General features: G+C 35.9%; 1 protein-coding gene across 1 annotated transcript in view; it reads right to left on the bottom strand.

Annotated features, from left to right (window-relative positions):
- The window catches only part of Cntn6 (contactin 6), a 306964-nt gene that overhangs the window by 125537 nt on the left and 154150 nt on the right, over window positions 1–27277 (bottom strand). Inside the window, exons 5-6 of the mRNA XM_023713308.1 lie at window positions 5243–5446; window positions 3076–3178 (exon numbers count right to left, since the gene is read on the bottom strand). Of these exons, the coding sequence (XP_023569076.1) occupies window positions 3076–3178; window positions 5243–5446 (307 nt within the window). The remainder of the gene's footprint in view (window positions 1–3075; window positions 3179–5242; window positions 5447–27277) is intronic.

The raw sequence follows: 27277 nt of genomic DNA, 5'->3' as shown, positions 1-27277 counted from the left end.
ATTTGTTTTAAGTCTATGGAATTTCAAGACAAAGAGAATAATTTAATAATCAAAAATTAATATTGATTAATTTACTAGATAATATATTCCAAAATGTATTTTATTAAATATATTATGTTTTGAAGTTTTTCCGAAGTACAATTATTTTTGACTCTTAATTTCATATTTAATTGCAAAGGTTGATTTCCAAATAAATTTAACAACAAACATGTTGAAGTAATCAGGAAATTTTACAAATGAGGATTTCTTTTACATATACAGAATATTTTCTATTTTGAAACATATTTAAACTATTATTTTTCTAACATAAATTTTCCTGTGTCAAATATTGTTAGTTTAATTATATGAATCATTGCAGATATTTACATTTTCATTTTTAAAAGTATAAATTTTATATTGTACAGTATAATTTTGTATAGATTTGAATACTTTGAGCATATATGAAATTAAGAAAATTAATACATACCAATTCAAAGGGCATATTGAACAGGTTGACTCCCATTATACTCCTATTTTTCACTCCTCAACTGAACTTGACTCCTTTTTCCTAAACATCATTAGTCCTGACACACAGGTCAGTGCAATGTCCAGAACAGTCTCTCTGAGAAACATACTGGTTTTGTTGAAGTTTCAAGTGGTTGTGTCACCTCCACTGAGTGGCTACCAAGTTAGAAGCTGCACAGAGGTTTGGAAGACTCAAAGAACATCTATGCATTATATGAAAAGCATCAGTACTACATGTTTTTATATGTATGACTTATTCTAATTGTTGAAGCAGACATGTAAACTATCTTTTTAACTTCTTTTAGATGTAAACATGGATATTCATAGAGATTATGAGTGTGTTTGTTAATGATTATTTTACTCTCAAGAAAATTGAGGTTGGAATCTGCTGTTAATTATTTCTGAAGCAGTTATCTCACCATTTACTCAAAGGTTCCTGAATTCAGAGTAGAAGCATGAAGTGAAATTGATTCAATATTTACCCTATACCTCCATTTCTCACATAAAATTCTAAAAAAAAAAAAAACAACAGTTCTATGAGATTGCAAAACACACTCAAACCTTGGATATTGAGTAAGTTTATTTGCAAATGTTCCATAAGATACAAATATTTACAAGAAGTTTTAATTAATAAGCAATGTCTTGCAATAGGATTACCATATTACTCACATGATCATCACATGATCAGAACTGGTCTGTGCCACTACTAAGATATGTAAGTGTTCTGGATTATAAGCAGAAGGGGGCCAGGGAGATGACTCAGTAGAATAAGTGCTTTTCCAGCAAGCACAAGGGCCTGAGTTCAATCCCTGGTTCCACACACACAAAAAAGAGGCTGACCTTTGGGGCTGGGGATGTGGCTCAGTGGTAGAATGCTTGCCTAACAAGCTGGAAGCCCTGGGTTCCGTCCTTGGCACAGAAAAAAAAAAAAAAAAGAACCTCCCCTAAAAAGCAATTCAACCAAAAAACAATACAGTAAAATAAAAAATGATCAAAAATAAACAAGACAACTGGATTATAAGCAAGCAGAAGGAATCATTCTCACAAAGATTTTACTATGCATATGATATTAAACCACAAGTAATTAGTTACTTATGCTTTAACATTTTAATTAGCATATTCATTTTTATTAGAGTATTTAAATTAGATTCCTGAGTACTTGCCTCAATAATTTTCTGTTTGTTTGTTATGTAAATGAATATATTTTGCTTAACGAATCCATATTTCCTGATGTCAAATATGTTAGAATAACTATTAATGTTCTTTTCAGTTGCTATCTTTCATAAGTATTTTTTAAGATAAGCATTTAATTATCTGAAAGTATTTCACTAATGAGTATTTATGTTTTGTAAGTATCACTGAGAAAGCTTAAAATAGAATAAGTTCATTAAGCCTTTAAGGTAAACCAATAGGAACTGATGTAAGGGTCTACTTGTCACTTTCTTAATAATAATTTCATCAATCAATAATTATTCATTGGACAATTATTATGAGGCCAGTATCAAATAAAAATAAAATATGATCTCTTTAATCAATGAGAAATGAATAACATGAGAAATTTAATTTAAAGATATACCCAATTTTATTTATGGAACTAAAATGAAAAGATTTAGTAGTCACCAATTTTTGGATTGCTGAGTACATTTAGTTATTAAAAAAATTATACTTTTAAGGTAGTTCTGCACTTTGGGAAATAACTGTTTATTAATATGATGTCGCATTAGATATAGACTCTACATTTAAAGATAAGATTCAACTCACTTAATGTTCAATATATGCTCTTTAGGTAGATGTGATCATAACCAGTACACTTATAAAATGGAGAGTTTTACAGTTTCCATGTCTTACAGTGTCAAAATCTGAATTTGACCACACTCCCCAGTAATTCATAGACACACTAAAAATTGATCTGGTAATTATGTCATCCTTTTAGAACTTTTGAGTATTTAGTCATAAAGATAAAATCTTTGTTTCATGAAAAAATCAAGATGTTCTGGGTTTTCCACGAAAAAAAAAGCAGATTTTCTGCTGTCTTAAATTATTTCAAACCTGTTCCTGGTAGAACCTTCACTGTGTAAAGCAAACTACCTAGGGCATTAGCAGGACAGGTTGGACTCAATTCTAATTATCCTCTTTGAACAATGGACTTTAATTATTCTTACTTTGGAAAGAAGCAGTGCAGTCTTTTCATTTATAAGAACAGCTGATTAATTAAGCAAGTAGATACTCCAGGCAATGTACTTCTGGATGTAAAATAACAGAAAGTGGAGGATATGTCTAAGGTTTAATGGCTTGTCCACCATCTTATACAACTACGCATATTGCTTTGCCATGTTCTGACTTTAATGGGCCTCATTATACCCAAGGAAATGTCAGCACATTTAAAGAAGAATTACAGCTCCAATCATTTTCAGAGTATTAGACATGTTTGTTCAAATTCCAATCAGAAAGTTCCACTATGGCCCAGCATTTGAAATCTATTTCGTAATTTACCTTACAGCAATGTTTGAATAATAAAATGGTTTTTAAAAAATTTTATGGCAACCAGTTAAAAAAACAAAAACACCTTACTTTCCAAGGGCAAAGCATTCCAGTTTTACAGATGAATCCTTTGCAGCTTGTATAGTTTCAGGAAAACGCACTTCAATCTTTGGTTCATACTCCCCCATCACACCTGTTAAATATCAAAAGAGCTAGCAGCATTTCTGAAGAATAGAATTTTTCTATGAAGTAAATGGTTCATTAACAAAAAGATTATTTGGTGTTAGTAAAAAGTTGTATTTCCAAATAAGAACCAGGAACATGCTTTTGAATTAAAAAAAAAAAAAAAAAGAAAGAAATCCTTCTCTAGCAATACATAGGCTTTCACCAGCCTCATGAGGCTAGACAGAACAGAAAGGAGGAGGCTTTCAATTACAACTAGACAAAATTCGATATGTAGCACCACAGTCCAGAATATCTATATTTCTTCAGCAAAACACATGAAGTAATTGTATAATTTGAGAATATATGTATATATATGTATATATATATACATATATATATATATATATATATATATATATATATATATATTAAGGTTTTGCTGCTTGATGTGCTGTAAATTTATAAAAAATTCTGTTTGTACAATTTTAAAATCGTCAATGAAGAATTTTGAATATAGGCTAAATTTAGATTAAGACACTATATATTGCTTTTATAATTGTACTCTCTACAAGAGGTGTTAAAGCAAACAAATAAATCTCTAGGCTATCTTCATTACCTTAATTAATTTTACCAATGACACATTTAGACTCATTAAAAATTTGATGACTTTTACAAATACACTAAATATCAAAGTGATAAATCCTTACAATAAATGGATTTTTGTCAGCTAATACAATGGCACAAAGCATGAAAAACACAATATAAATATAAAATAAAATATCTAAGAATTAATTTCTAAGAATTATTCTACACATTTGTAAGTTTGTGGTTCAGAAAATAAAGGAAACCACTGAAAAACACAGATTTTTTTTTGCTTTAGTTTTTGTTTCCTTGACATAGGTAATATTTTCTAGTCTAACTTGTTGAAGAGATTAAGTTTACTACTATTATGAAAAATACCACTGATTTTTTTTATTATACTATGAAAATACTGAAGAGAATAGAGGTGATGGAATGAAAAGAATTAAGAAGGCAATAAGAAGAAACTGTGTTAACAGAAAATAAATGAAAAAAGGCAAAGGCAGAATCTCTATGGAAATCGTTAGCTTATGAGTTCTTCCAGTTATTTATACTTCAGTTAAAAGAGAAACAAACTTAGGAATGAGTATAATGGTTGCTGAAATCTCAAATAAGACTTTGCAAATATGTTTGGTTGGTAAGTGATTATGTAGGCTCCTGTATAAGAACTCCCTCTAGGCAGCTGGTTCCATACTTCTGTAAGCCTTTATTGGCATCATATTCTTGCATGTTTTAAACTCTTTGTAGGGGAAGAGAAAAGCTCTGTGAGGTATTGTATTTTACATCCAACATCCAGTCATAAAATGCACTAAGAGATTTTCTGTCTTTACATATCCCACTGTGAACACTTAATTAAAGAATCAACTTGAGGATTTTTCCACTTCAGTGACTTTCTAGCTCTTTAAATCTTACACCAACTAGGGACATAACCAAGCTACAAGCTTCATCAGAGACCGATTTGAGTTATGCTTCTTGGAGAAGTCAAATTAGTATTAATCTTAAGTTTCATCCTTCTTTACAGTGCTTATAATTAATGTCAGTTTGTTTTGTTTTCCTTGGATATTAACATTTCCCCCATTTTGCCATCAGGTAAACAAACAAAAAGGCAAATATGGAAATGAAAAGGGTCCCTAAAGACAAATTGTAACAATGTTCATTAAAAATATATTGATACAAGTGTATAAAATTGGCAGCATCCACACATGCACACATACACACTTGCCAGCTCCCCCAAACAAACATCATTATTTACAAACTAGCCCTTGAGCATGCTATTCCAATGCCAGAAAGGATATGGCTCAGTATCCAGAATTATACATGATGTAACATGTAGGTAGATTGCAGAATTTTTTATTTTACCTTTGGTAATATGTGATTTTCATTATAGTTGTGAATTGAACCTTAAACTCAGGAGATTTGGCTTCTCTGAACAAGAAGAAAGCAGAAATCTCTGCCAATCTCCCCATGTTTTGAGAGCCACAACATAGATTTCCAAGGTAACTCATTATCTTACCATCAGTGCGCTGCACTAAAGGAGTGGGTGGACCTTGAACGCTTCTTTGAGCCTCCTTGTTTGTTACAAAGCAAGTGTAGTTGCCCACATCTGATGGCTCTACTTTAGCAATGTACAAGTTTCCTGTCTCTTGAGATACAAACCGCCTGTTGTCTTCTTGAACATATAGGGGGTTATCATTGAAGGTCCATGCATAAGATAAATCTGAAAAATAGAAAAGACATTTCTTACATTAAGAATGATATTTGTATTATTCTTTCCGAATTCATTTTTATCCAGAAATTCCATGCTTTACTTTGCCATAAATAGAATGAAAAGGATCCCCTGCTTGTATATGTAGATTCAGACCTAGTATAATACCAGTAGTGTTTTACACACACACACACACACACACACACACACACACACACACACGTATACATATGTATATTTACTTTGGAAGACATATTATGTATTTACTTATTAGTATCTTTGTGAGATTAAGGATATGATAATAGGTTGTCTAAAATGAATTTGCCAAGAAAACTTTAAGATATATAAAGTGTTAGTGGCTCAAAAATTAAAAAAATGAATTTCTTCAGAGATATTCATTTCAATACAATTTCTTAAAGTGCTGTCAGAAGGATTAATACTTAAAATTTAAATTCCAAATTTAAGTTAAAATATTCCCAAGGAACTTAGTTTGCTCTTTGAATTTTGTGTAATTTCTGATCGAACATATTGTGCGATTGTTTGAGAAGTTTAAGTGTCTAAAAAAGTAAAACTGTGTCCTATGAAGGTCAAACCAGTCACTTCTAATTGACACCAATGTGGATAATATCCCAAAAAGATGGTATTTGTGGTAACAGTAGGGTCTCCATAGAAGGAGACAGCAATGATTTGTGTTTGTAAAAGATCTATTCCATGTTATGCTTAAGATGTTTGATATTCAGAGAGATAGTGAGGTTGGACCCAACTGCATATGTTGTAAGGTAATAGTAACCTTCTCTTCTGGAGAATTAACAACCTAGGTTTGCAGACCAAGAATTGGAGAAATGCAGAGGCTACAAGGACAGCCAACATTTTGGCCCTAGCCCTTAAGGGTCAGCGAAGACTCAAGACATGGGAGAGCCTATACTGTAATATGTAACTCAGTTGTGGCCCAAATTTTCTGATCAAGGAGGTTATGGGGCCAGAGAGCAATGTGATCAATGAAGTAAAGTGTGCCTAAGAAGAGTCACATGGAAAGAAGGCATTCTCTCAGGCTTTCACAGTATACAAATTGGTCAGTCAAAGGCTGTGACTCATCTACATGGCTGACATTGAAAAAGGATGCAAACTGCAGTACATGGCTACAGGATAAATCCTGAGGGTACTTGACTGACCTTAGCAGATACAAAAGTTACATATCTTATTATATAGGTCTTGTTTTATCTTGGTCTTAACCATCAAGAAGAAAAGTATAAAAATTAGATATATAAAGTAAAGCCATATTAATATGCTGAGCTAATTTAGGCTCAAGTCAACAACTTTTCCAGATAACCCACTACTATTGTGGACTGCTGGACTGTGTTGAATTGTTTTGCTGAATTCATGCACCTATAATATTAAGATGCCAATGGAATATCCATCTCTGACAGGACTAAACAAAAAAAGGGAATACAAAGGAAGGACCATTTTGTATCTGCGTATACAGAATAGTTAGGATAGATATACAACTACTTTCACTTAATTCAATGAGAAGAAAGATTTGTACTAATAATGTTTGGACAGGATATCCTGTCTGCATCTTGTACTATGGATAACCACTAAGAAGATTACCAATGTACAATGCATCAATTATTGAAACTGTCCTATTAATCAGTTTTGAAACTGTCTCATTGCTATTTGTTTCTCAATGAAATAAAATTTAAAAAATGACGCTGCAGAAGTAATTCTAGGTTGAAATCATCAGAATGAATGAGAGCTAAACAGACAACAGGCATGCAGACAAACTTCACTTAGAGAAAATAGCAGAAAAAGATGTGAAGGTGATAGAGAAGATGGATTACTCTATTTTACAGAAAAATCAATCAATCATTCTCTGAAAATTCTGCAGCTAAATATATCTTATATATGTGAGACATAATACATAAAATAAAATACACAGATTTTAAGCATTCATTTTAATAAGATACAAAAATTATGTGCCCTTAAGGAGCTTTGCTGAACTGAACATTTATATTTCTTGAGGAACTAGCTCATGGCCCATTCTGGCCAATCCTGTATCATAGCAAGTGTCATCTGATTTCAATCATTAGATTATTTTTGCCCCTGTGTCACATGTAAATGAATCAAACTGTACATACGATTTTATATCTTCTTTGTCTGACATTTTAACCATGCAGTTCTGCTGTTGTAATTATCAGTGCTTCCTTGCTTTTCATTGTTAAATAGTATTTCATCATATGTATATATATAGTGCAAAATTTGTGTAGACACCTTTCTTCTGATAAGTAAGGAATTGTTTCCACCTTGGGGTTTTATGTCATATGCAGAAGTAACATTTATCAGAGAAAGGCATTCCATTGTCATTTAAATACTGTAGGTGCATGAATTCAGCAAAATATCACAATATAGTCCAGTAGTCCATAATAGTGGTGGGTTTTCCATAAGACTGTCAATGTCTGAAGTTGTCGACTTGAGACTTTTACAGCTCTGCATATTAATATGGCTTTACTTTCTATACTTTATTTTCATATGTCTCTGCTGGATGGTTAAGACCAAGAAAGAGCAAGACCTATATAACATGAAATGTAACTTTTGTATCTGATAAGGTCAGTCAAATCCCCTTAGGATTTACCCTGAAGTCCTGTACCGCAGTTTGTAGATCCTTTGTCAGTGTCAGCCATATGGATGAGTCATTGCCATTGCTTGACCCATTTGCTCTCTGTGAAAGCTTGGGAGAATGTTTTCCCCCCATGTGACTCTCCTTAGGCACACTCTACATCATTGATCACTTTCCTCTGTGGCCCCAAAATCTCCTTGATCAGAAAACTTGGGAAATGATGGTGTTATAGGATGTTACAGTACAGGGTCTCCTATTTCCGGAGTACTTACTGACCTTAAAAGTCTAGGGCCAAAATGTTGGCTGTCCTTGTAGCCCTTCTTTTTCTTTAATTTTTGGTCTGCAAACTTAAGTTGTTAACCCTCCAGAAGAGAAGTTTAATGATATTATTACCCTACAGCATAGGCAATTAAGCTTAACCTCAGTATCTGTCTGAATATTAAACATCTTAGACATAACACAGAATAGGTATTTTCCATCAAGTATTGATATGTTAAACTTCGAGCCCCTCCAGAATATGAAGAATTGACAAAGGTTACCAAAAAAAGGGGATACAAATGAAAGACTATTTCGTATCTGTATACTCAAAATAGGACAGATATATGGCTCCACTCTCTTAATTATATGAATAGAGAGGTTTGTTGTAATAGTGTTTGAGACAGGCTATCAGGTCTGCATCTGTATAATGAATACTAAGACAACAATGTGCAATGTATTAATTATTGAAAATGTACTAGTAATCAGTTGTGAAATTGTCTCATTGCTATTTGTTTCTCAATAAAAATATTTTTAAAAAGAAGTAACATTTATACAATATAGCATTCTCTGCATGCATTTGCATTAGTTTGGTAAATTTCTAGAAGTGGACTCTAAGGTAGATGTGCAACTACAAAATAAACAGAAGTATTGCACAAGTGCATGCCTCTACCAGCAGTGTATGAGAGTTTCAGTTTAGCATATCTTATAAATCCTATGTATTTTAAATTACCAAATATTTTTGAGCAAAAATAATGGTTCAGTAGACATTATCTTATAGCTGTGATTGTTTGTGAAGTCTAACAACTTGGAGCACTATAGAAATTATATAGAACAATACTATATCTAAGACAATGGCAAAATATTTGGATCAAAAGAGATAACAAAAGCAAGCAACATGTATTGATAGTAGGATGGGAAAGACCATTCCATGGATAGGTCAGAAGTGCCTTCACCTCAGTTAACACTCTCATGGGAATGGCAGGCCACAGGAAGGCACTTCATGCACGTTGAGGCCTCATGTCTGTGCAGAGGCTCAGGCCATATTTGTCATCTGTACTTATGTTAGAAATCAGTTCAGAAACAAGACATGGTGGAGACAAAGGAACGTAAGTTTCTTCTCTGTTTTAGCAGTTTACCTCAGGTGGAATCACAACTACTGAAATGCAGACTAACGTTACTGAATTTAAATTCTCCACTATGCATACGGAGAGGGGATACAAATCAGTGGCTATTCTAAATTAAAACTAGTCTTTACAGTAAGTTTTTTGGAGAATACAGATGAGAGAATATTATCACTTTTTCTTTCCACTAATAAATAATGTGTTGGATGTATATGAAACAACAATATACTTAAGGAACCAGATTTTGTGAGGAAAAAAAGAAAAAAGTAGGTGAAAAAGAAAGAAGGAAAGAAAGAAAGAAAGAAAGAAAGAAAGAAAGAAAGAAAGAAAGAAAGAAAGAAAGAAAGAAAGACCAGCAAGATAGCTCAGCCAACTAAGCGCCTGCTTAGGCAAGCTCAGGGACTAGGGTTTGATCCCGTGCACCACATGCCATGCTGTTCCCACCCCCAGGCATGCTGAGTCTGAGTGTTGTAAAGCATGCCTGAAATCCCAGCCCTGGGGAGGCTGAAAACAGGAGGATCACTATGAGTCTGAGCTGTGCAGTGAGACCCTGTACCAAATACATTAAAAGAAAAGAAAGAAAGAAAAAATAGGGAAAGCAAAACAGAAAAGTGAGTCTATCAAGCAAAAGATTAGTGATAGAAGAGGGCAATGAATTTACTTTCTTGTAATAATCCATAAATTATGTCAACATAAAAGGAATCCATCTATGGTGACAAAGGTTTAATGTTACCTTCAGAATGATATAAATATGAGACAAAATATGGCAAGAAATAACATCCACAGAAAAGCCACTTATGCATGAAATACGAAAAAGTAAAAAGTGGAGTTAAGCTTATAAAAGTGGTTGTATTAACCAGTTGTATAAACCAACTAAATTATTATGTGAAAATGTATGTTATGAGTCAATATGTTTAGTCTTTATAGTAAAAAATTATGTATTTCAGTGAGAGAACTTGTGTTTTTATAGGTTCATACAAATAATTATGTTTAAAAACCTAGGGATATATATGGGTGTTTACTCAGTATGAGAAGCAGAAAATACAAAAGACTTCTATTTTCCACATAATGTGTTTCAGTCACTTTACAATTTTAAATTAGTATGTTATGTTTGTTTAAAATGAAAAAGAATCAACAGGACGAGAAGAGTGTTGAAAGGCTAAATACAGGAATCAGTTATAACTTGTGAAAATAAGATGGATAACATTGCTTATACTTACTGTGAAGTGCTCAGAATGGAGAATTACATTTTATTCAGGCCTTGATTCCCCAACCTGACACACATTAGAACCAGCAAAATCTTGTTAAAGCACAGAGTTAACTATACTTCTAGTAATTTGGCTTTATTATATCTGAGTGAAGTGTCAGGGAATCTGTATTTTCAACACCTTCTAAATGAGTCATGCAGTTAAAGTGGAATATTATGCTTATGGCATTCTTTATTGAGAGGGGAATTAAAAATTTCAAGTATTATAGAGAGATAGATAACAGTGTAGCAAAGATGAGAAGCGATGTTATAAAAGAAAGTGATAAAAACCTAGATTTTGATCATGGGAAAAATTTTAGAGAATAGTGGAGCTGATAAAAACTATCTTTATACATTGAAGGACTACAATGTACACAATGAATTAAATAAAACCCTCTTTTCTCAGTGTTCTCGAGGCAAAAGTGGAGCTTCTAGCTCCTGGAGATTATAGAATGCTGTTTGAGGCTTGACATAATTTACCAGGCCATGTATTAAAGACATGACCCTTAGCTTGGCAATGCTGTAAGGGAGCAGAAACTAGAGTAGGTGGGGCCCAGGGGAAGGCTCTTGGGTCATGGGGCATGTGCACCAGAGGACACAGCAGGATTCAGGCCCTTCCTCATTTGCCTTGCAGCCTTGGGTCAGTAGTGTTATTCACCTGTGGTCCCCTGCAATGACTGTCCTCTCACCTCCAGGCCAAAGCAGCGGGACTGATTGGACCTTGGAAATTGAGAGATCCAATAAATCATTTTATGAATTGATTGTCTACTAATAGACAATTTGCGTGCCAATAGACATTTGACTAACTCATATGGTGTAAATTTTTGAGTTATGATGTGTAAGCTCTCCAGCTCTGCCATTAGAAATTATCAAGCTCAGAGTAAATAGCCTTTGCATAGGCTGCTGCAGAGAAAAAACAAATTTTTCCCAATAGATGAGATCAACTATATGCTTCAAAGAATGATAAACAACTACCTTAATAATACTTTTAAACATTTTTATTAGTACATATTTGTTGTTAACACCTTCACTATCATTTTGGAGGTAGTCACCTGAAAGTATTCCGGTGGGTTTTCTCTAATCCTCCCCATTCTTTTCTAGTTTCCCTATCAACCTTTACATACTTGTTGATTCCATTTGTCTTAGCTCATGTTGTGGCATAAAATGTTTACACTGATTGAACTTATTAGGATATGTACATGGCACACTCATTATTTCTCTCATTTTTCCTTCTCCTCCTCCCACCCCTTGTCCTTGTTCCTTTGTACCACTTTCCTAATGTATGCAGTGTATTCCCTTATCCCTCTCTGTCCATCTTTCATTTTTTACGTTGCACTCTGCCTCACTAAGTGAGAGAAGTCCTGCAGTGTTCAAGCTTGGAAACCTGATTTATTTCACTCAGCAGTATATTTTCCAGGTGCAACCATTTTCCTACAAATGTTTCAAATTTGTCATTCTTAATAGCAGAATAGTGTTCCCTTTTTTGTATAGATGCCACATTGTGTTTGTCTAATCATCTGTTAATTGGTACACAGGCTGCTTCTAGCATGTAGCTGTTATACATTCTGCTACTATGAACAGTGTATCACTGTAGTATTTGTGTAAACAAGCATCACTGTAGTATGGTGATTGAAGCTCTTTGGAGAAGATACCTAGCAGAAGAATAGATGAGTCATATCAAATTTCTAACTTTATTTCTTTATGACATCTCCACACTGATGTCTGCTATGGTTGTACAAGTTAGCATTCCCACAAAATGCAGAATGGTCCCTTTTTTAACACAGCCAACCTAGCATATGTTGCTTGAATTCTCAATGACTGTCATTTTTTCCACATTTAGTTGAAATCTTAGTGTTGTTTTAATTTTCATTTCTCAAATGGCAAGTGGTGTTGAAATTTTTTTTTTATTTGTTCTTCCTCTGTGAAGTGTCTATTCACTTCTCTACTCCATTTCTTGATTGGATCTTTAATTTTAAGTGGCTTAACTTTTATGAGTTCTTTATGTATCAGATATAAGTCCTTTGTCTGAAGAATAGCTGGCAATGTTCTTCCATTAATTTTTCCAATTAATTAGAGGATTAATTTTTGCTCTACAGGTTTTAGTCTGACATAATCCCAATTGTTAATTCCTGATACTATTTCTTGTGCTCTTCATGTTTTGTTTACAAAATCATTTTCTATACCTCTGTCTTCAAGTGTTTTACTTATTTTATCTTCTACAAAGTTTAATGTTTCGAATTTAATGTTTAGATCTTTGATCCAGTTTGATTTAATTTAGTACACAGTGAGAGATTTCAGTTTCATTCTTCTACAAATATTCCCAGTTTTCCCAGCACCACTTGTTGAGTACACTTTTTTTTTTTTTTTTTTTAGAATTGGGGATAGAACTCAGGCACTTGTGCTTCCCAGGCAAGCACTTATTCTACTGAGCTATCTCTCCGATCCCAAGTAGGCTATCTTTCATCCAACATAAACTGTAGGACCTTCTGGGGAGGATCAAATAGTTGAATATGGCCAAGGACTTTTCTGTACCCTCCATGCTGTTCTACTGATCCGTGGGTCTATTTTCTTCAAATATCATGCCATTTTTATTACTATTGCTTCATAATATAGCTTGGAGTTTGTTTTTTCTGTGCTTCCTAGTTTGTGCTATTGTTCCAAATTACTTTAGCTATTTGGGGTCTCTTCTCACTCATTATATGATCCTTCCTCTGAAAAATTTGAGTTAACTCAAACTCAGTACCTCTTTCTGCCAGGTTGAAGTTATTTTTGCAGTCTTTCAGCCAGTCTGAGATCTTGGGTTATGAACTCTTGCAGTCCCTCTCCCTTGGTGTGATGGTCAATTTGGCAGACAACTTTACTGGTATTAAATTATTCAGTCAGTCAGTATGATTCTATTCAGTCAATTTAATTACAGTGGTAACAGGCTAGTCCATTTTAGTGATGTTTATCAGGACTAGTTGAGAAATACCATACCATAAGCCCTTATTTTGGGGACTCCCTTTAGCAATGGGAATACAGTGCCAATATAAGCCTCTAATCCTGGGTAACTCAGGCTGAATTTGGTGCCTGATTCTGGTCTTGAATCTGTGACCACAATTTTTTGCCTTTTAGTGAGACTGACTTGAATCTTCTCCAGCTGCTGACAGTCTTAAGAGGCAGTGTTTCTCTCATGCACCCAGACCTTGGTAATATGTAGCCAGTGCAGGCTGCTCTAGCCTTGAAGTTTAAACTCTCAGCCCTTTCCTAAAATGTCTTCCAGCTCATTTTGCAACATTGTCCTGGGGCACATGTACTGCAGAGACTCAGCACCTCTTACCACTGGAAGTTCACTCAGGAAGTAGAGACATATTCTTCCCTCTGTCTACAATACCAGACTTCACATACCTTGCCCTGCAGAAGCCAAACTGCTGGGACTCACTGCTCCATCATCTTGTGTACTCTCCTATGTTTCTTGTTGATGATTCTGAGTCTCTCTGATTTGGCTGTTCCTCGTTCAGCCTCGTTGGGTCTTTCAGATCATTACTTTTCAGTGGATCTTTCCTCAGCTTCAATGATGTGACTCTTTCTCTAGTCAGCCTGGGTGAATCTCCTATTTCAGATTTTTGCCTTGGCTAGGAACAGGTCTGTTTGGTTGGCACTTCTGCTGTGCCATGAGGGGAAGTAATGCAGAGCCAGCTCCAAGTTGGAGGGGGCTGAGTTGAGGCATGGTATCCACAGTTGCGAAGTTGATCAGGACCAGCCTGCAGAGATGAGTGTTCTGTGGGGATCACAGACTCCCTCAATATTTCTTTGATCTCCCCAAGAGTGTGTGCTTATACGCCATGCACACATAAGTGTTATACACCCATTATATTTAAATGTGCTCACTGACACTTTCATCCTGTTCTCAGGTATTGAGTCTTCATTTTCTTACACTAGTCTGTGTTGGGGTCTTTCATCATCCTTTGGAGTGTCTTGCTTTTGTGTTTCTTTGCTAATATCCTTTGTGGCCTCACATCTAAGCTTGTTTACTCTATATTCACCAAAGAGTTGCTGAAAAGATTTGTCTGAAGTCAGAGAATTGTCTGAATAGTAAATTTTTCCTTACTATAAAAGAGGCAAAAAGTAGTTCAGATTGTCTTGTTGTCATTGACCCTTCACCACTTGAGGCTTTTGCAAAACAAAGACAATCTTGAACAAATTCTCAGGGCCATGACTCAGTTTAGAGACCCTTATTCAAGGCTTTCTGAGGAGAAGAATAGACTTCAGCTCTCTGAAATCTACTGTAACCCCTTTCACTTAACAGAAATTACAGGTTGCCACTAGTGTCCAAGAAATCTTTGTATTCTTCAACCTATAATCTTGGGGCCTGAAACTATAATTTTCCTCTCTCCCTTGGTGAATTCATTTTTATCTTTGCTACTAAACTTTCCAATCTCTTCCTACATGTGGTGTGTTCTTTTTCAATAGTGGAATATTTAGAATCAACACAAAGAATCTATTCCAGAAATAGGCAAGAGCACCTAAAGTGTGTAAATTCAAAACTCTTTCATTTCACCCTCCCAGTGACTCATGTAACTGATATACTATTATGAATATATTCATTAAACAGAAATGGGTAATGGAGCTAGGAGTTCATAGGGGATTCTCCTGGAGCACACATGATCTCATGTAAAAGGAGAAGGATGCAAAGTGGACACATTACAGATGGGATTCTTTGCCTTTCCCTAACACTACCTTTCTTACCTTTCCACATATCAGCAATTGATCTTCTAATTCTGTCACTTTTTAATCTTTGGCTCTCCTTTCTCACCCTGAGACCTGACCCCAGACTCCCACATTCTCTGCTTATCCAATCCAGCTCCTGTTCACAGAAAAACAGTCCCACCACCCCTTGCCTGCACCATTAACAATGCCCCAGTGTCTTAGTTACTTTTTCACTTATTGCTGGGACAAAAACCTGAGACTCAAAATGAAGGAAAGAAAGGTTTATTTAGCTCACAGTTACTGGAGGGGTCAGTCTATATTCTGTTGATTCCAAGGCAAACAACAGCAGTTGATGACAGCAGAAAACAATGAATAGTAGAGGAGGAGCAGCAGCTGTGGCATCAATCAAGCCGCTCTCTTCCTTCTATGCTGACTGCGAAGTGGCAGGGCTGCGAAGATCAAGCTCCCTCCAGGACTGGGACTTCTCCACAGAAGCGGTACAGGGCGGAAGGAAGCCTTCCTCAATTGCTTTATATAGGCTTTTTCTGCAGAGTCACTCTGGGGGCAGCCCATGCTCCTAGGGTTGAACCAATTGCACCCAAGGGCCGGCCCAATAGTGCCCCAGGTTGGCCTCTACAGGTTAGCTGTGACCCCATGCCCAGAACTGCCTGAACCAATTCAGCCAAGTTGACACAGTGTATCAACTACCACACCCGGTATCAAGAATCTGATGAGATAAAAAGTTAATCTGCTGTTTCAAACTGCTCTAAAAGTTTTACTGGGGGCACCATCAAGGAATACGCACACAGAAAATCTTGTGGAAGTAATTCTTCCTATTCAAATAGGCCTTCTGAATACAGAGGTTATAAAAACTGCCTTAGATCAGAATCTTCGCATGGACTACCAAACACAAACTGCGATTCTGTAACTCTAGTACTCTGGGAGGCAGAGATAGGAGGATCCCAAGTTTGATCCTAGGCTGGGAAGCTTAGCAATTTAGAAACTTTGTCTCAATATAAAGAGGAAGCATGGAGCTTCTCATTTGTTCTGGTATACACCTGTGATCCCAGAATGGAGGAGGCTGAGGTAGGAGGATCCCTACAAGTTGGAGGTCAGCCTGAACTACATAATGAGTTCAAGGCCAGCTTGAGCTACATAGTGAGAACTTGTTTCTAAAACAAACAAATATGTGTGGGGAGCTTTATTGAGAAATAGATCATTGTGAAGGTCCTATTCTGGATTTCCAGTACTTGAAAGGCAAAAGCTAAAGCAAACACAAAAACAAATTGACCAAACTCCCAGCTCCATCCTCAGAGCATCTGTTTCAGTAGCTGTGAGGAAGAGCCAGAAAATATTCACAAATGACCAGTTTCCTGGGGTACTGATATTAGAGTGTGGAGATACACTTTAAAATTCATTTATATTAAATGCAGTCTCTTCTGCATAATCATTGGGTAAGAGGACTCTGGAGTTTGAAGGTAATCATCTGCCCCGGGGGCACAGTGTTGGAACCTGGAGAAAGCATTGTCGCTTTGTGCATAGATTTATGCTGCCCAGGCAGCAGGGAGACAAGAGATGAGCCATTGTAACCGCTTAATTTTACAAGTGAACAAGCAGAGGGAAAGAGATTTTGCAGCAGCCGTGGATGACAACCCTGCTGTACTTTTGTGTCCCTCTGTGAACCAGTGAAGAGGTCAAGCAGAAAGTCCTGCCTGCCATTGTCTGTCTCACCTTTCCTTGAGTCCTTCTCCCGAGGGCTGTCCCTTCAGCCAGCCTGCAGTGGGAGCTTTTATCTTCTCTGTACCATCATCAGCTACTGCTGGGGCTTAATTTGTGTATGCTTGATGGTGAAAGAGAAAAATACCTCCCAAATTGGAAGTTTTAAAAACCTTCCCATTTGCCCCTTCTTAATTAAATGTATAATTCATGAGCCTCTTAGGTAGAAATCATTGAATTTTTATATATTTTCTCCACTTTTTATGACATTTATCTGTTATTAATGATTTTGATGCATTTTCCCTGTGATGATTCAGCAGGAACGGGAGAGCTGAATGATCATCGGTCCTTCCTACAGCATTTCTGTAATTTCTCATTGACACCATCCGCTACACTTTTATTATTATTAGAAATGGCAGATCTGCAGTCAGCAATTGAAAACTCTATCTGCTGTTTCCTCAAGCATATAAAAATTTTGTTTTCTGCAGAGCAAGACTATGTTTTGATGTCCTTTAGAGTCCTGCCCTGCACTGTGATAGGTAAAACACAAACACAAAAGACAGATGTGATTATACCCAGTATGTAGATGCAGTACTTTAGAAGAGAAGTATTTTATATCAAAGAGAACAATAAGGAGCCAGCCAAATAGCTCAGCAGATTAAAGCACCTGCAAGCAGGTGCAGGGCCCAGAAGTTTGATCCCCCAGCCTGCTGTGCCCACCCTGCCCCCAAGGCATGCTGAGCCACTGACTGCGACTGAACTTGGTGGTGTGCACCTGCAATCCCAGCTCTTGGGAGGCTGTAAACAGGTGGATCACTCCAAGTCCATTCTAGCAGTGAGACCGTGAAAACCCTGTAGACCCTTCCCTAAAATACAGAAAAACAAAAAAGAGAACAATAATGATTCAGCAAAAACTACTATTGGCACTATAAAAAGATCTCAAAATTGGTAGCATCTTACTTGAAGTAGACAATATATGAATGGAATACAGAATCTGAAGTATTCTGCTTAGATTTAGCAAATACATTCCCCTTTGGAATATTCCGAGATATGTGTATTTTACTGATAGCATCTTGCAGCGCTCCAGGATTAAGTTTAACTATCTCTTGGGTGGTAAATCATGGTTATGCTGATTCAGTGGCAAAAACTACCCCAAGAATGGTAATTCCTGGATTAAGTCACTGATACTATACTACACATTTTGTGATGCAACCCAGAAAACTGCCTAATGCCTTTAAAGTATACCTTGATTTGAGTTTCTATTTGTGCTATAGTGCTTCTTGAGTTGATTTTATTAGTTCTCTTCTGATTCACTGAGTTTTCATTTGGAGTCATGAAGATGGAGATCTTTGGGCCCTACAAACAATCAATAAGTAAAGCCCCTCTAAATTCTAATTGCTGCTATGTTCTAAAGAGTTTGAGAACTGACTCTACACTGCCAGGCCTTATCTGGAGAAAAAATAAAAACACAGCCAGGTTTAAATTAAATTCTGGGAAAGACCCAGATCTAAGGAGTACTGATAAAGTCATGGGATATAAATAAAGTAAAATAACTTCCTTTCTTCTTTCCATTTTCCATCCTTGACAAATGAATTAAACACATCAAATTCCAGAGATGGTCCTTTAACTTAGCCAGACATAGATTTTGTCTATCAGGGTATACATGGAAATATAATGTGGCAGCACCAGAACGTGGGAAGGTAGTGCTTCTACATATGGTGGGAAGAGGCTCAGGATGGTGCCATGATGTTTTAATAGCATAATGTAGCATTGCATGAAAGTGAGCACCTCTAAATTCTCAATTGTGCCAATGTTCAGAAATGCAGCATTCTATAGTGATAGGAGAACAAGAAAGCAAGCACAACAGCATGCAGAGAGTGCAGTGTGGATAAGGGAGTGGTATTGAGACTGAAAGAATTAACTCTGGCGTTTTGCTAAATTATGAAGAGTGGAAAAGAACCATAAGCTTGCTGACTCTAATCCTGTACATTAATTTTAAGCAAATCAATCTGCTTCTCTAGGTGGTGTTCACATATTCTCCAACAGAAATGAGAAGTCCTGCTCTTTTTTTAGATTGCTTAATAGCTACTAAATATCTTTTTGAGATTATACTCTTCCATTTTCTGGTGGCACTGACTAGTGATCTCAGGAGCTCCCCCATGGTAGGCAAGTACTCTGCCATTGAGCTACCTTGTTATCACTGTCCAAGGCTAGATTTTGCCAGAAAAAAAATAGGTGTTAGATCAATACACTGATGCTTAGATATGATCCAATGAATCACAGGCACATGTGTAGCTTGGGTTATAGTCCCATCATGATCAAGATAATGCTAACATATTTAACATGACTATTCCATTATTTTAAAACAGAAGCATTTCTCCAGAACTATTAAATGAATTGCAGTGGGAAATTTCTGCCTTGAGAGCCCATTACACAGTAGGTCCACATTCACTGACCCAACCATAAGACATTAAACACTATTTATGCATAGTGAGTTTGAAATTTACATCTCCATAGCAAATCTTTCTCCATAGGCATGCAATCCAGCTGCTGTTCAACATTAACTTTTTTTTATTTCTTTGTTAAAATGTTGTAAAATAATTTTCTCTGATGCCTTTACCATAAAAACTACTTTACATTTATCAGCACTATCTTTTTTTTTTTTTTCCTTTTTTGCAGAACTGGGGATTGAACTCAGGCCCTTGTGCTTGCCAGGGAAGCACTTATTTCACTGTGCCATCTCCTCTCCCCCTACTAGCCCTTTCCTAAGAAATAACACTTCAACTTCTGGTTTTTAGTCCCAAAACCTTGAAGTTAGTCCTTACTCATCTCATCTTCTTATGATACATACTCATATACAATGATATTTCAGGAAAGTACTTCAGTAATGCCTTCTAACATATACTGAATTTGAGCACTTAACTTGTTAATCTTTGTTGTCTCCCTGGCCCAAGTCACAATTATCTCCCACCTCAATTATTTTGATCACTTTTCAATGGCTGTAGTCTTTTTAATTTAAGAGATTAGAGTCACAGCAATACGTCTCCCTTTGTTACAAAGTCTGAACTCTTAAAAACAGCTCACCTGTAAGGTGCGTGAACATCCAAGGTGACAAGGCCTTTCTGCATATAGCGACATATTCAGCTTAACACTCAGCAATACCAAATAAAACAAATCTATCACATTGACACATGTGCCCATGCAGAGGGAGATGTAGAAATCTTCAGTACAAAGCTAAGAAACAAGGTTTATGCATACATATCAACCTTTGGCTCTGTCAAGCTCCAAGATCCTGACATAAAAAAATGATTTCTAGGGGGGTTGGGGAGATGGCTCAGTGGAATAAGCACTTCTCTGGCAAATGCAAGGGCCTGAGTTCAATCCTTGGTTCCGAAAAAAAAAAAGATTTCTTTTATGATTTATATGTGTAAATGGAGCAGAGGAAGATGATAGAGAAGATTGTTGGAGACCGGGGAAAGATGTCATAGTCTACAAATAAGAGATATGCAGAGACTGGAAAGAGATGCCTGTTGGGGAATAGCAACGAATATTGTCTCCCTCTCTATACTCTTTCCATAAAAGTTTCGTTAAACCTGAATTTCTCTGAAGTATTTTTGAAGTTTAAGTTTTCAGGAAGATGAGGACAGTGCAGAGTCCAGCACTAAAGGAAGAGACTCATTTACAACCACAGAGGCTGCTATAGTTGGAATGTAAATTGCCTCCCACAGGTTCAGATGTTAAAGACTAGCTTTTCAGTTTGGTGCTACGGGGAGGTGAGATATTTTTAGGGCACTGTGGCCCTCCCATGGAAAAAGATAGGAGGATTCTATGTTTTCTCTCTTTTGCTTCCTGGCCATGAGATGAGCAATTCTGTACTTCAGAATGATCTTGGCTTTTGCCAACTCATACCTGCTGCAGGTCTAAAAGCAATGGGTCAGGCTAATTAGAAATTGAAGTCTAAAAGAATGAGCCAAGTAGAATCTTTTCTCATAATAACGTGATTATCTCTCAATTATTTGATGGAGTACTGGAAGGTCAAGGAACAACTACACCGTCTCTGAATAGGAAGTGGCGTCAAAAGAATTGATGTAACCCCTTCCTCAGAATACAAAGACTGGTCGCCATACCACTTACAAATACTACTTTCTAAGTTATAAAGGGACATGGGGACTGGTATTATTTCTGGCTTCCTTTTTCACTATGGAGCTTTTATTCATAAACTCTCCATTTCTAGAAGGGTAGCACACTAGCATTTTGGGGTATGGGCAAAACTTGGTAGGAAACATCCATTTAATATTCTGCACTAATGTTTATAGCATCACAGTTTGTGATAGCCAAATCTTGGAAACAACCAAGATGCCCCTCACCTGAGGAATGGATGAAAAAGAGGTGGTATTTTTATACAATGGAGTATTACACAGCTATAAAGAATGATAAATTCGAATCCTTTATATTTAAGTGGATGGCACTTGAAGATATACTCATAAGTGAAATAAACCAGACACGCATGTGCAAATATCGTATAGTTTCCCTAGTGTAAAAACTCAAAAGAAGAAATACAAACAGAAAGGTATAATACAATTAAAAGGAAAGCAAGAACTTGAGGACTAGACAATGAAGACAGAGCAAGGAGAAGAGCTAAGAAACATGACAGAGGCAAGCCATACAGTTATAGGTACAAGATGGATAAAGCAATGACCCTGAGAATCTTCAGAAGATTTTTGAATCTAGCATTTAATTGGAAGGATTCTCACTCTGACTAACTACATATACTGACACCTGTGAACTAAGCAACTGCACTGAAGATGGCAATTTGTAATAGTAGGTCCAAGCTTGGAGTGCCGGTCATTCTGGTCTTCTGAATATGTGCTGCTTGTCATGATGCTCCAGTGGCTGCCAAGTTCTATCTTGGGTAGATGATTGTTTAAAAAGGAACGGAGTGGTGAATGAAAGCAGGAGGCAGGAAAAGGAGTATTGCGGGACTGTCCTGCTACAATGTTGTATACAGTTAGATTTCTGGACTTAAATGTAAACATATATAATTCATTATCTCTATTTTTGAACATGTTTTAATTTTTTATCATATTCTGTAGAGACTTAAGAGTTTAATATATTAAAGCTTGATGAAAACTACCTGTTCCATGTTATGCCTAAGATGTTTGATATTCAGACAGTGAGGTTAAACTCAACAGTCTAGATTATATGATAATAACAATAAGCTTCTCTTCTGGAAGGTTAACAACCTAAGTTTGCAGACCAAAAATTAGAGAAAAAGGAGGGCCACAAAAAAAGCCAACATTTTGGCACTAGCCTTTCAAGATCAATTAAGACTCAGGACATATGAGAACTTGTACTATAACATCATGTAACCCAGTTGCGTCCCAAATTATCTGATCAAGGAGATTATGGGGCCAAAGAGGAAAGTGATTGATGATGTATAATGCACCTAAGTAGGGTCACATAGAGAGAAAACATTCTCTCAGGCTTTCACAGAGAGCAAATCGGTGAAGCACTGGCCATGAGTCATCCACATGGCTGACACTGACAAAGGATCTACAATCTGAGGTACAGGATCTCAGGATAAATCCTGAGAGGATTTGACTGACCTTATTAGATTCAAAAGCTACAATTCTTGTTACATAGGTCTTGCTTTATCTTGGTCTTAACCATCCAGCAGAAAATATAAAACGAAGTATAAGAAATAAAGCCATGTTGCAATGTTGAGCTGTAGGGGACTAAGCTCAACAACTTCTGACACTGCCCGTCAAGCAGAAGACCCAATACTATTATGGACTATTGGACTATTTTGGAATGTTTTGCTGAGTTCACTCACCTATAATATTTAAATGACAGAACTAAACAAAAAAAAAGGGATACAGATGAATGTCCATTTTATATCTGTGTATTCCAAATGGTTAGGATAGATATACAGCTACATTCTCTTAATTCAATGAATAGAGTGATTTGTTCTAATAGTGTTTGTAAGTAGGATATCATGTCCACATCTTGTACAACAAATAACCACTAGGAAGACAGCACGTAATGTGTTAATTATTGAAATTGTCCTACCAATTTAATTTGAAACAGTCTCATTGCAATTTTTTCTCAATAAAATTATGGAAAATGTAAGATAAAATAAAATTCTGCACTAAAAAGAATCACATCTCTATAACAGTACCTGTTCAGCTTGATTTATAATAATTGTTCCATTTCTTTGAGTTGAAACTAGTTACATAGGAAATCCATCTAGGCATATCTGTGTATTGTTTTTGTACCTACAACCCTTCATGGCTGGCACCATGAAACTCATATTTCTTACCTTTCTATAAGGTATGGGCATGACGTATGTCCTTGTTTAAAACTCTGTAAGGTGTCTTTGTGAAACACAATTAAATATATTTTAAGCTCGCCTTGTTAGGAAACTTATCACATGTATTTTTGTGAAAGTATTATAAAGAACGCTTAATGAACTCAAAGGATTCTGATAATATAAAGTTCATTGAAATTTCCCCTTTGCTGCAGAACTACTATTGAAGGCCACTGCTGCTACTGAGGCAGTATGCTAGTTTCCAAATTGTAAAAATTTCAGCTTCTGCAGTTTTCTGTCATTATGGAGTCTGTGATCCTTTTCTTTATGAAATACAGCCTAAACATTTACATGTGAGACTTAAAAATAATTTGGCCATGCTACTCTTTGGTCTAAACTGCTATTCAAACCCAACTTTTCCCCCCTAATCTGAGTATATTTCTAGAACATCTTTGTGACAGCCATGTGGAAAGAAAGTGTGGAGCCTTAAAGGAGATTGGAAAAAGAAAAAAAGAAAGTTTGAAAGGATATAGTTGACAGGAATCCATGGCAATATTCAGTGACCCATACCCTTCATGTGTGCGGGGGTGAGACTTGTAAATATGATATTTCATTCTCAAAGATTGGAGAAGGTGGCACATTTGAGAAGAATAAAATGACTTTTCCTTTGGTGGAGAAGATCTAATCAGGTGATCCCTAACCAGAGATGGAATTCTTCTAGATAGAGAAATTTGAAGATTCTGTTTCTGGCTTTGAGGATAAATGGGGCCACCTAAGAGAATTTGGGCAGCCCTCTGAAGCTATCCACAGCAACAGTTGACAGTGGTTACAAAGGAGACCTTAGCTGGCCATCATTAGACAGGAATCTAGCCCTCTAAACCAAGTAACTACATTAAACCAACAGCCTAAATGATTTTGGAAGTGGATTATTTCCTGAACGATACAGAAATATACCATAGCACAAGATTTTATCATTGTATGAACCTAAGCAGAGAATTCACGTGTATTCTCCCTGGATTTTGACACATTCAATCTCTTCTTATTTTGAAGTCTTTGTGTAGTTCACAGTCACAAAGGAAGTGAGGCAGAAAAAAAAAGGAAAGAAAATCCAGTCAGTTAAAAGCTCTCACAGGTTCCTAAATGAATCTAGAGTGTTAAACCTGATAAACTATATGAAGTTTAACATTAACTATAGACTCTTCTACCAAAAATAATTTTTTTGAAGTTCAGAAGACCCAGATTTGAATCTTGCCTTTATTTACTAACAGGTAGGGTCTTAACTATTTGAGTTCAAATTTCTTTATTTTAAAATTATTCTTAATTATTAGAATAACAGGAATGTAAAAATAAATTGGAAGCTTTTATAGAGCCTGCTCATGAAAATAATATAATCAATAACTGTTACTCTGAAAACATTCTCCCTCTCAGTATTGATCATTATTTGGATAATAAGATCAAAGTGTGTCTATTAATACACCATCTAGTTTTTACCCGAAAGATCAATAAAAACAGATGAACAAAGTTCCTGTATTCCCATTCCCTTCAGAGAGTGGCAGATAACCTTGTTACATCTTGAAACTATTCAGAATGAAAGATACTAGAATTTGGAAGTCCTCAATATTGACAAATATCCTAAATAGAATCATATTAAATTGCTATCTAGGCTGTAATGAAGACCACCGAGCTTGTAATTTAATAGATAAATGTGAATTTCTCTCAAGCATGAGGACTAATCAGTTATAAAATTCTTAAACTGAGGTACATATGTGACTCAATTTCATGACATTAACCCCAGGTGCACAAATATAATAAAGGCTTTGTGCTTTAAATGACCAATGCATCCTTTAATATTAGAGGGCTGCAAGGAAATTTTCTCTTGCTTAGCTGCTTTTCTTACTTTTGTACGTATTTGTAAATATCTTGTGTTCCTAATATTCTTGATTAAAATAGACAAAGGAGTTGGAAGAAAAACTCAATATTGAAACATAAAGTGATAGCCTGACATAAGAATTTTTTTTTCTTACCACTCTAAGTCATGGGACTGGAAAATAGTTTTCCACAAGGTTAAAAAACGGCACCAGCTAAAATCTTCAGAATTTTTGTGTGCTGTGCAAGGCACTCTTTCATCTCACGATAGCATTGAAAGCACTGAAATACCTGGACCAAGTCACGGGAGCGTGATGGTGTAATACCCAGTAAAGCAATATATAGTTAGCTTCTGATTAGTATTTTTTCCTTTTTGTACAAGTATGCTATGAGAGTGTATAAAAGAGAAAATAATGACAAAAATGTATTATTTTTTTAAAAACTTATAAATGAGATTTGGTTTGACCTCAGGAAAAAAAATGCATGTATTTTGTGTTTAAACATCTGTCTTATCTGTTTGCAAAATTTTTCCCTCCCAGAGTAGATGTCAATGGTAACAAAACAATGATGGAGAGTAGCTGAGTGTCTGCAAACTTGTCTGCCTGGATTTCCACCGTGGTTCCCCTACACACCAGCTGTGTGACCTTGAGCCACGGTCTACCTCAATGTAGTAGACTTAGGAGACAATAATTATGATATATATCTCTTAATGGTTGAGAGAATTCAAGACTTAAAAAAAGGAAAGTATATAGATTTGTGCTGTGTCTCTTTCTGTTATTACTAAGCACTCAATACTACAACAAGTACAATGCAATGTCCTAAATGAAAGTGTCCATGGATATTTTCACCTGAAGGTTCAAGTTCATAACTATTACCAACTTTATCTATTAACTAAGATTTTAAAAATAATGTAATCCTCAGAGAAAAAAATCAGCAAGGACTTTGGGTCTCTGGCAATAGACAAATTTATTAGCTCATTTAGACTCTTGAAAACAAATTTCCATTTTTCGTTTCATTTCAACCATTGCCAGTAGATATTCAGTTTGATGCTATCTAAAATTTGCTTCCAATTAAAGGGGTACCTCTCTTTTCCAACAGTTAATTTGATGTTGCTGAGGGGAGTGTTGTGATTTGCTTTGTATAGAATTCAATAATAAAAACAGCAACTTTGTATTTTTTAATGAAGAACTGTTATGTTCATCAATTTGAACTTCTTTTTTCATTTAACATGTGTAATGGCAGTAATATAAACCTCAGTTATCTTCTTTAATCTATAGATAAGAGAACTGAGGCTTGAAGAGGATTTAGAAAACTGTCTCTTGTCATGAACTGTCTGTCAACATACATACAACAGCACCAGATCACAGCTGTGGTCAGTGTCAAAACAATGGTTCAATACCCTCACTTTATGCCCTGACATGTTTATCTCAGTAAGGTTCTATTTGTTGAGTAGTTTCTTGAATAATACTTTCAAAATAATTTATTTGAAAGTAGAAATGCTTGGATGCAGTAGATGAAGTTGAAGAGTGTTTGTGTTTCCTCAGGTTTTATTTTTATTTTTACTTTTTTTTGCAGAACCAGGGATTGAACTCAGGCCCTTGTGCTTGCCAGGGAAGCACTTATTCCACTGAGCCATCTCCCTGGCCTTCCTCAGGTTTTATGAGCATACATTCTAGGACCCAAGAACACTTCTATGATGGTTTATATAGAGGTGTTCAAGTGCTCATAGGTGGGTCCTTGGGGAGAAGACTGGGGCATGGATGTGTGATACTGGATTTGTCCACTGTCTGGTTTATAGCTGGGTGTGAGGTTGGGAAGGGAAGCTTGGTGGGAGGGTTGAGTCACTGTGGGTGTGGCCTGGAAGGACACATACATTTAACTTATAATGTATTTCACGTATGTGTGTATTGTTCCCTCTTGCCTTGATTTCTGCTGCTTCTTCCCTGACAAGCTACATATTGCTTCTCCTCTGCCATGCTGCTTTACCCCAGATCCAGTCAATTTTGGAGTGAAACCTCTATATATA

The sequence above is a fragment of the Octodon degus genome, unplaced genomic scaffold, assembly GCF_000260255.1.
Source record: "Octodon degus isolate 3935 unplaced genomic scaffold, OctDeg1.0 scaffold00030, whole genome shotgun sequence".
NCBI lineage: Eukaryota > Metazoa > Chordata > Mammalia > Rodentia > Octodontidae > Octodon > Octodon degus.
This window is presented reverse-complemented; position numbering and strand designations above follow the sequence as displayed.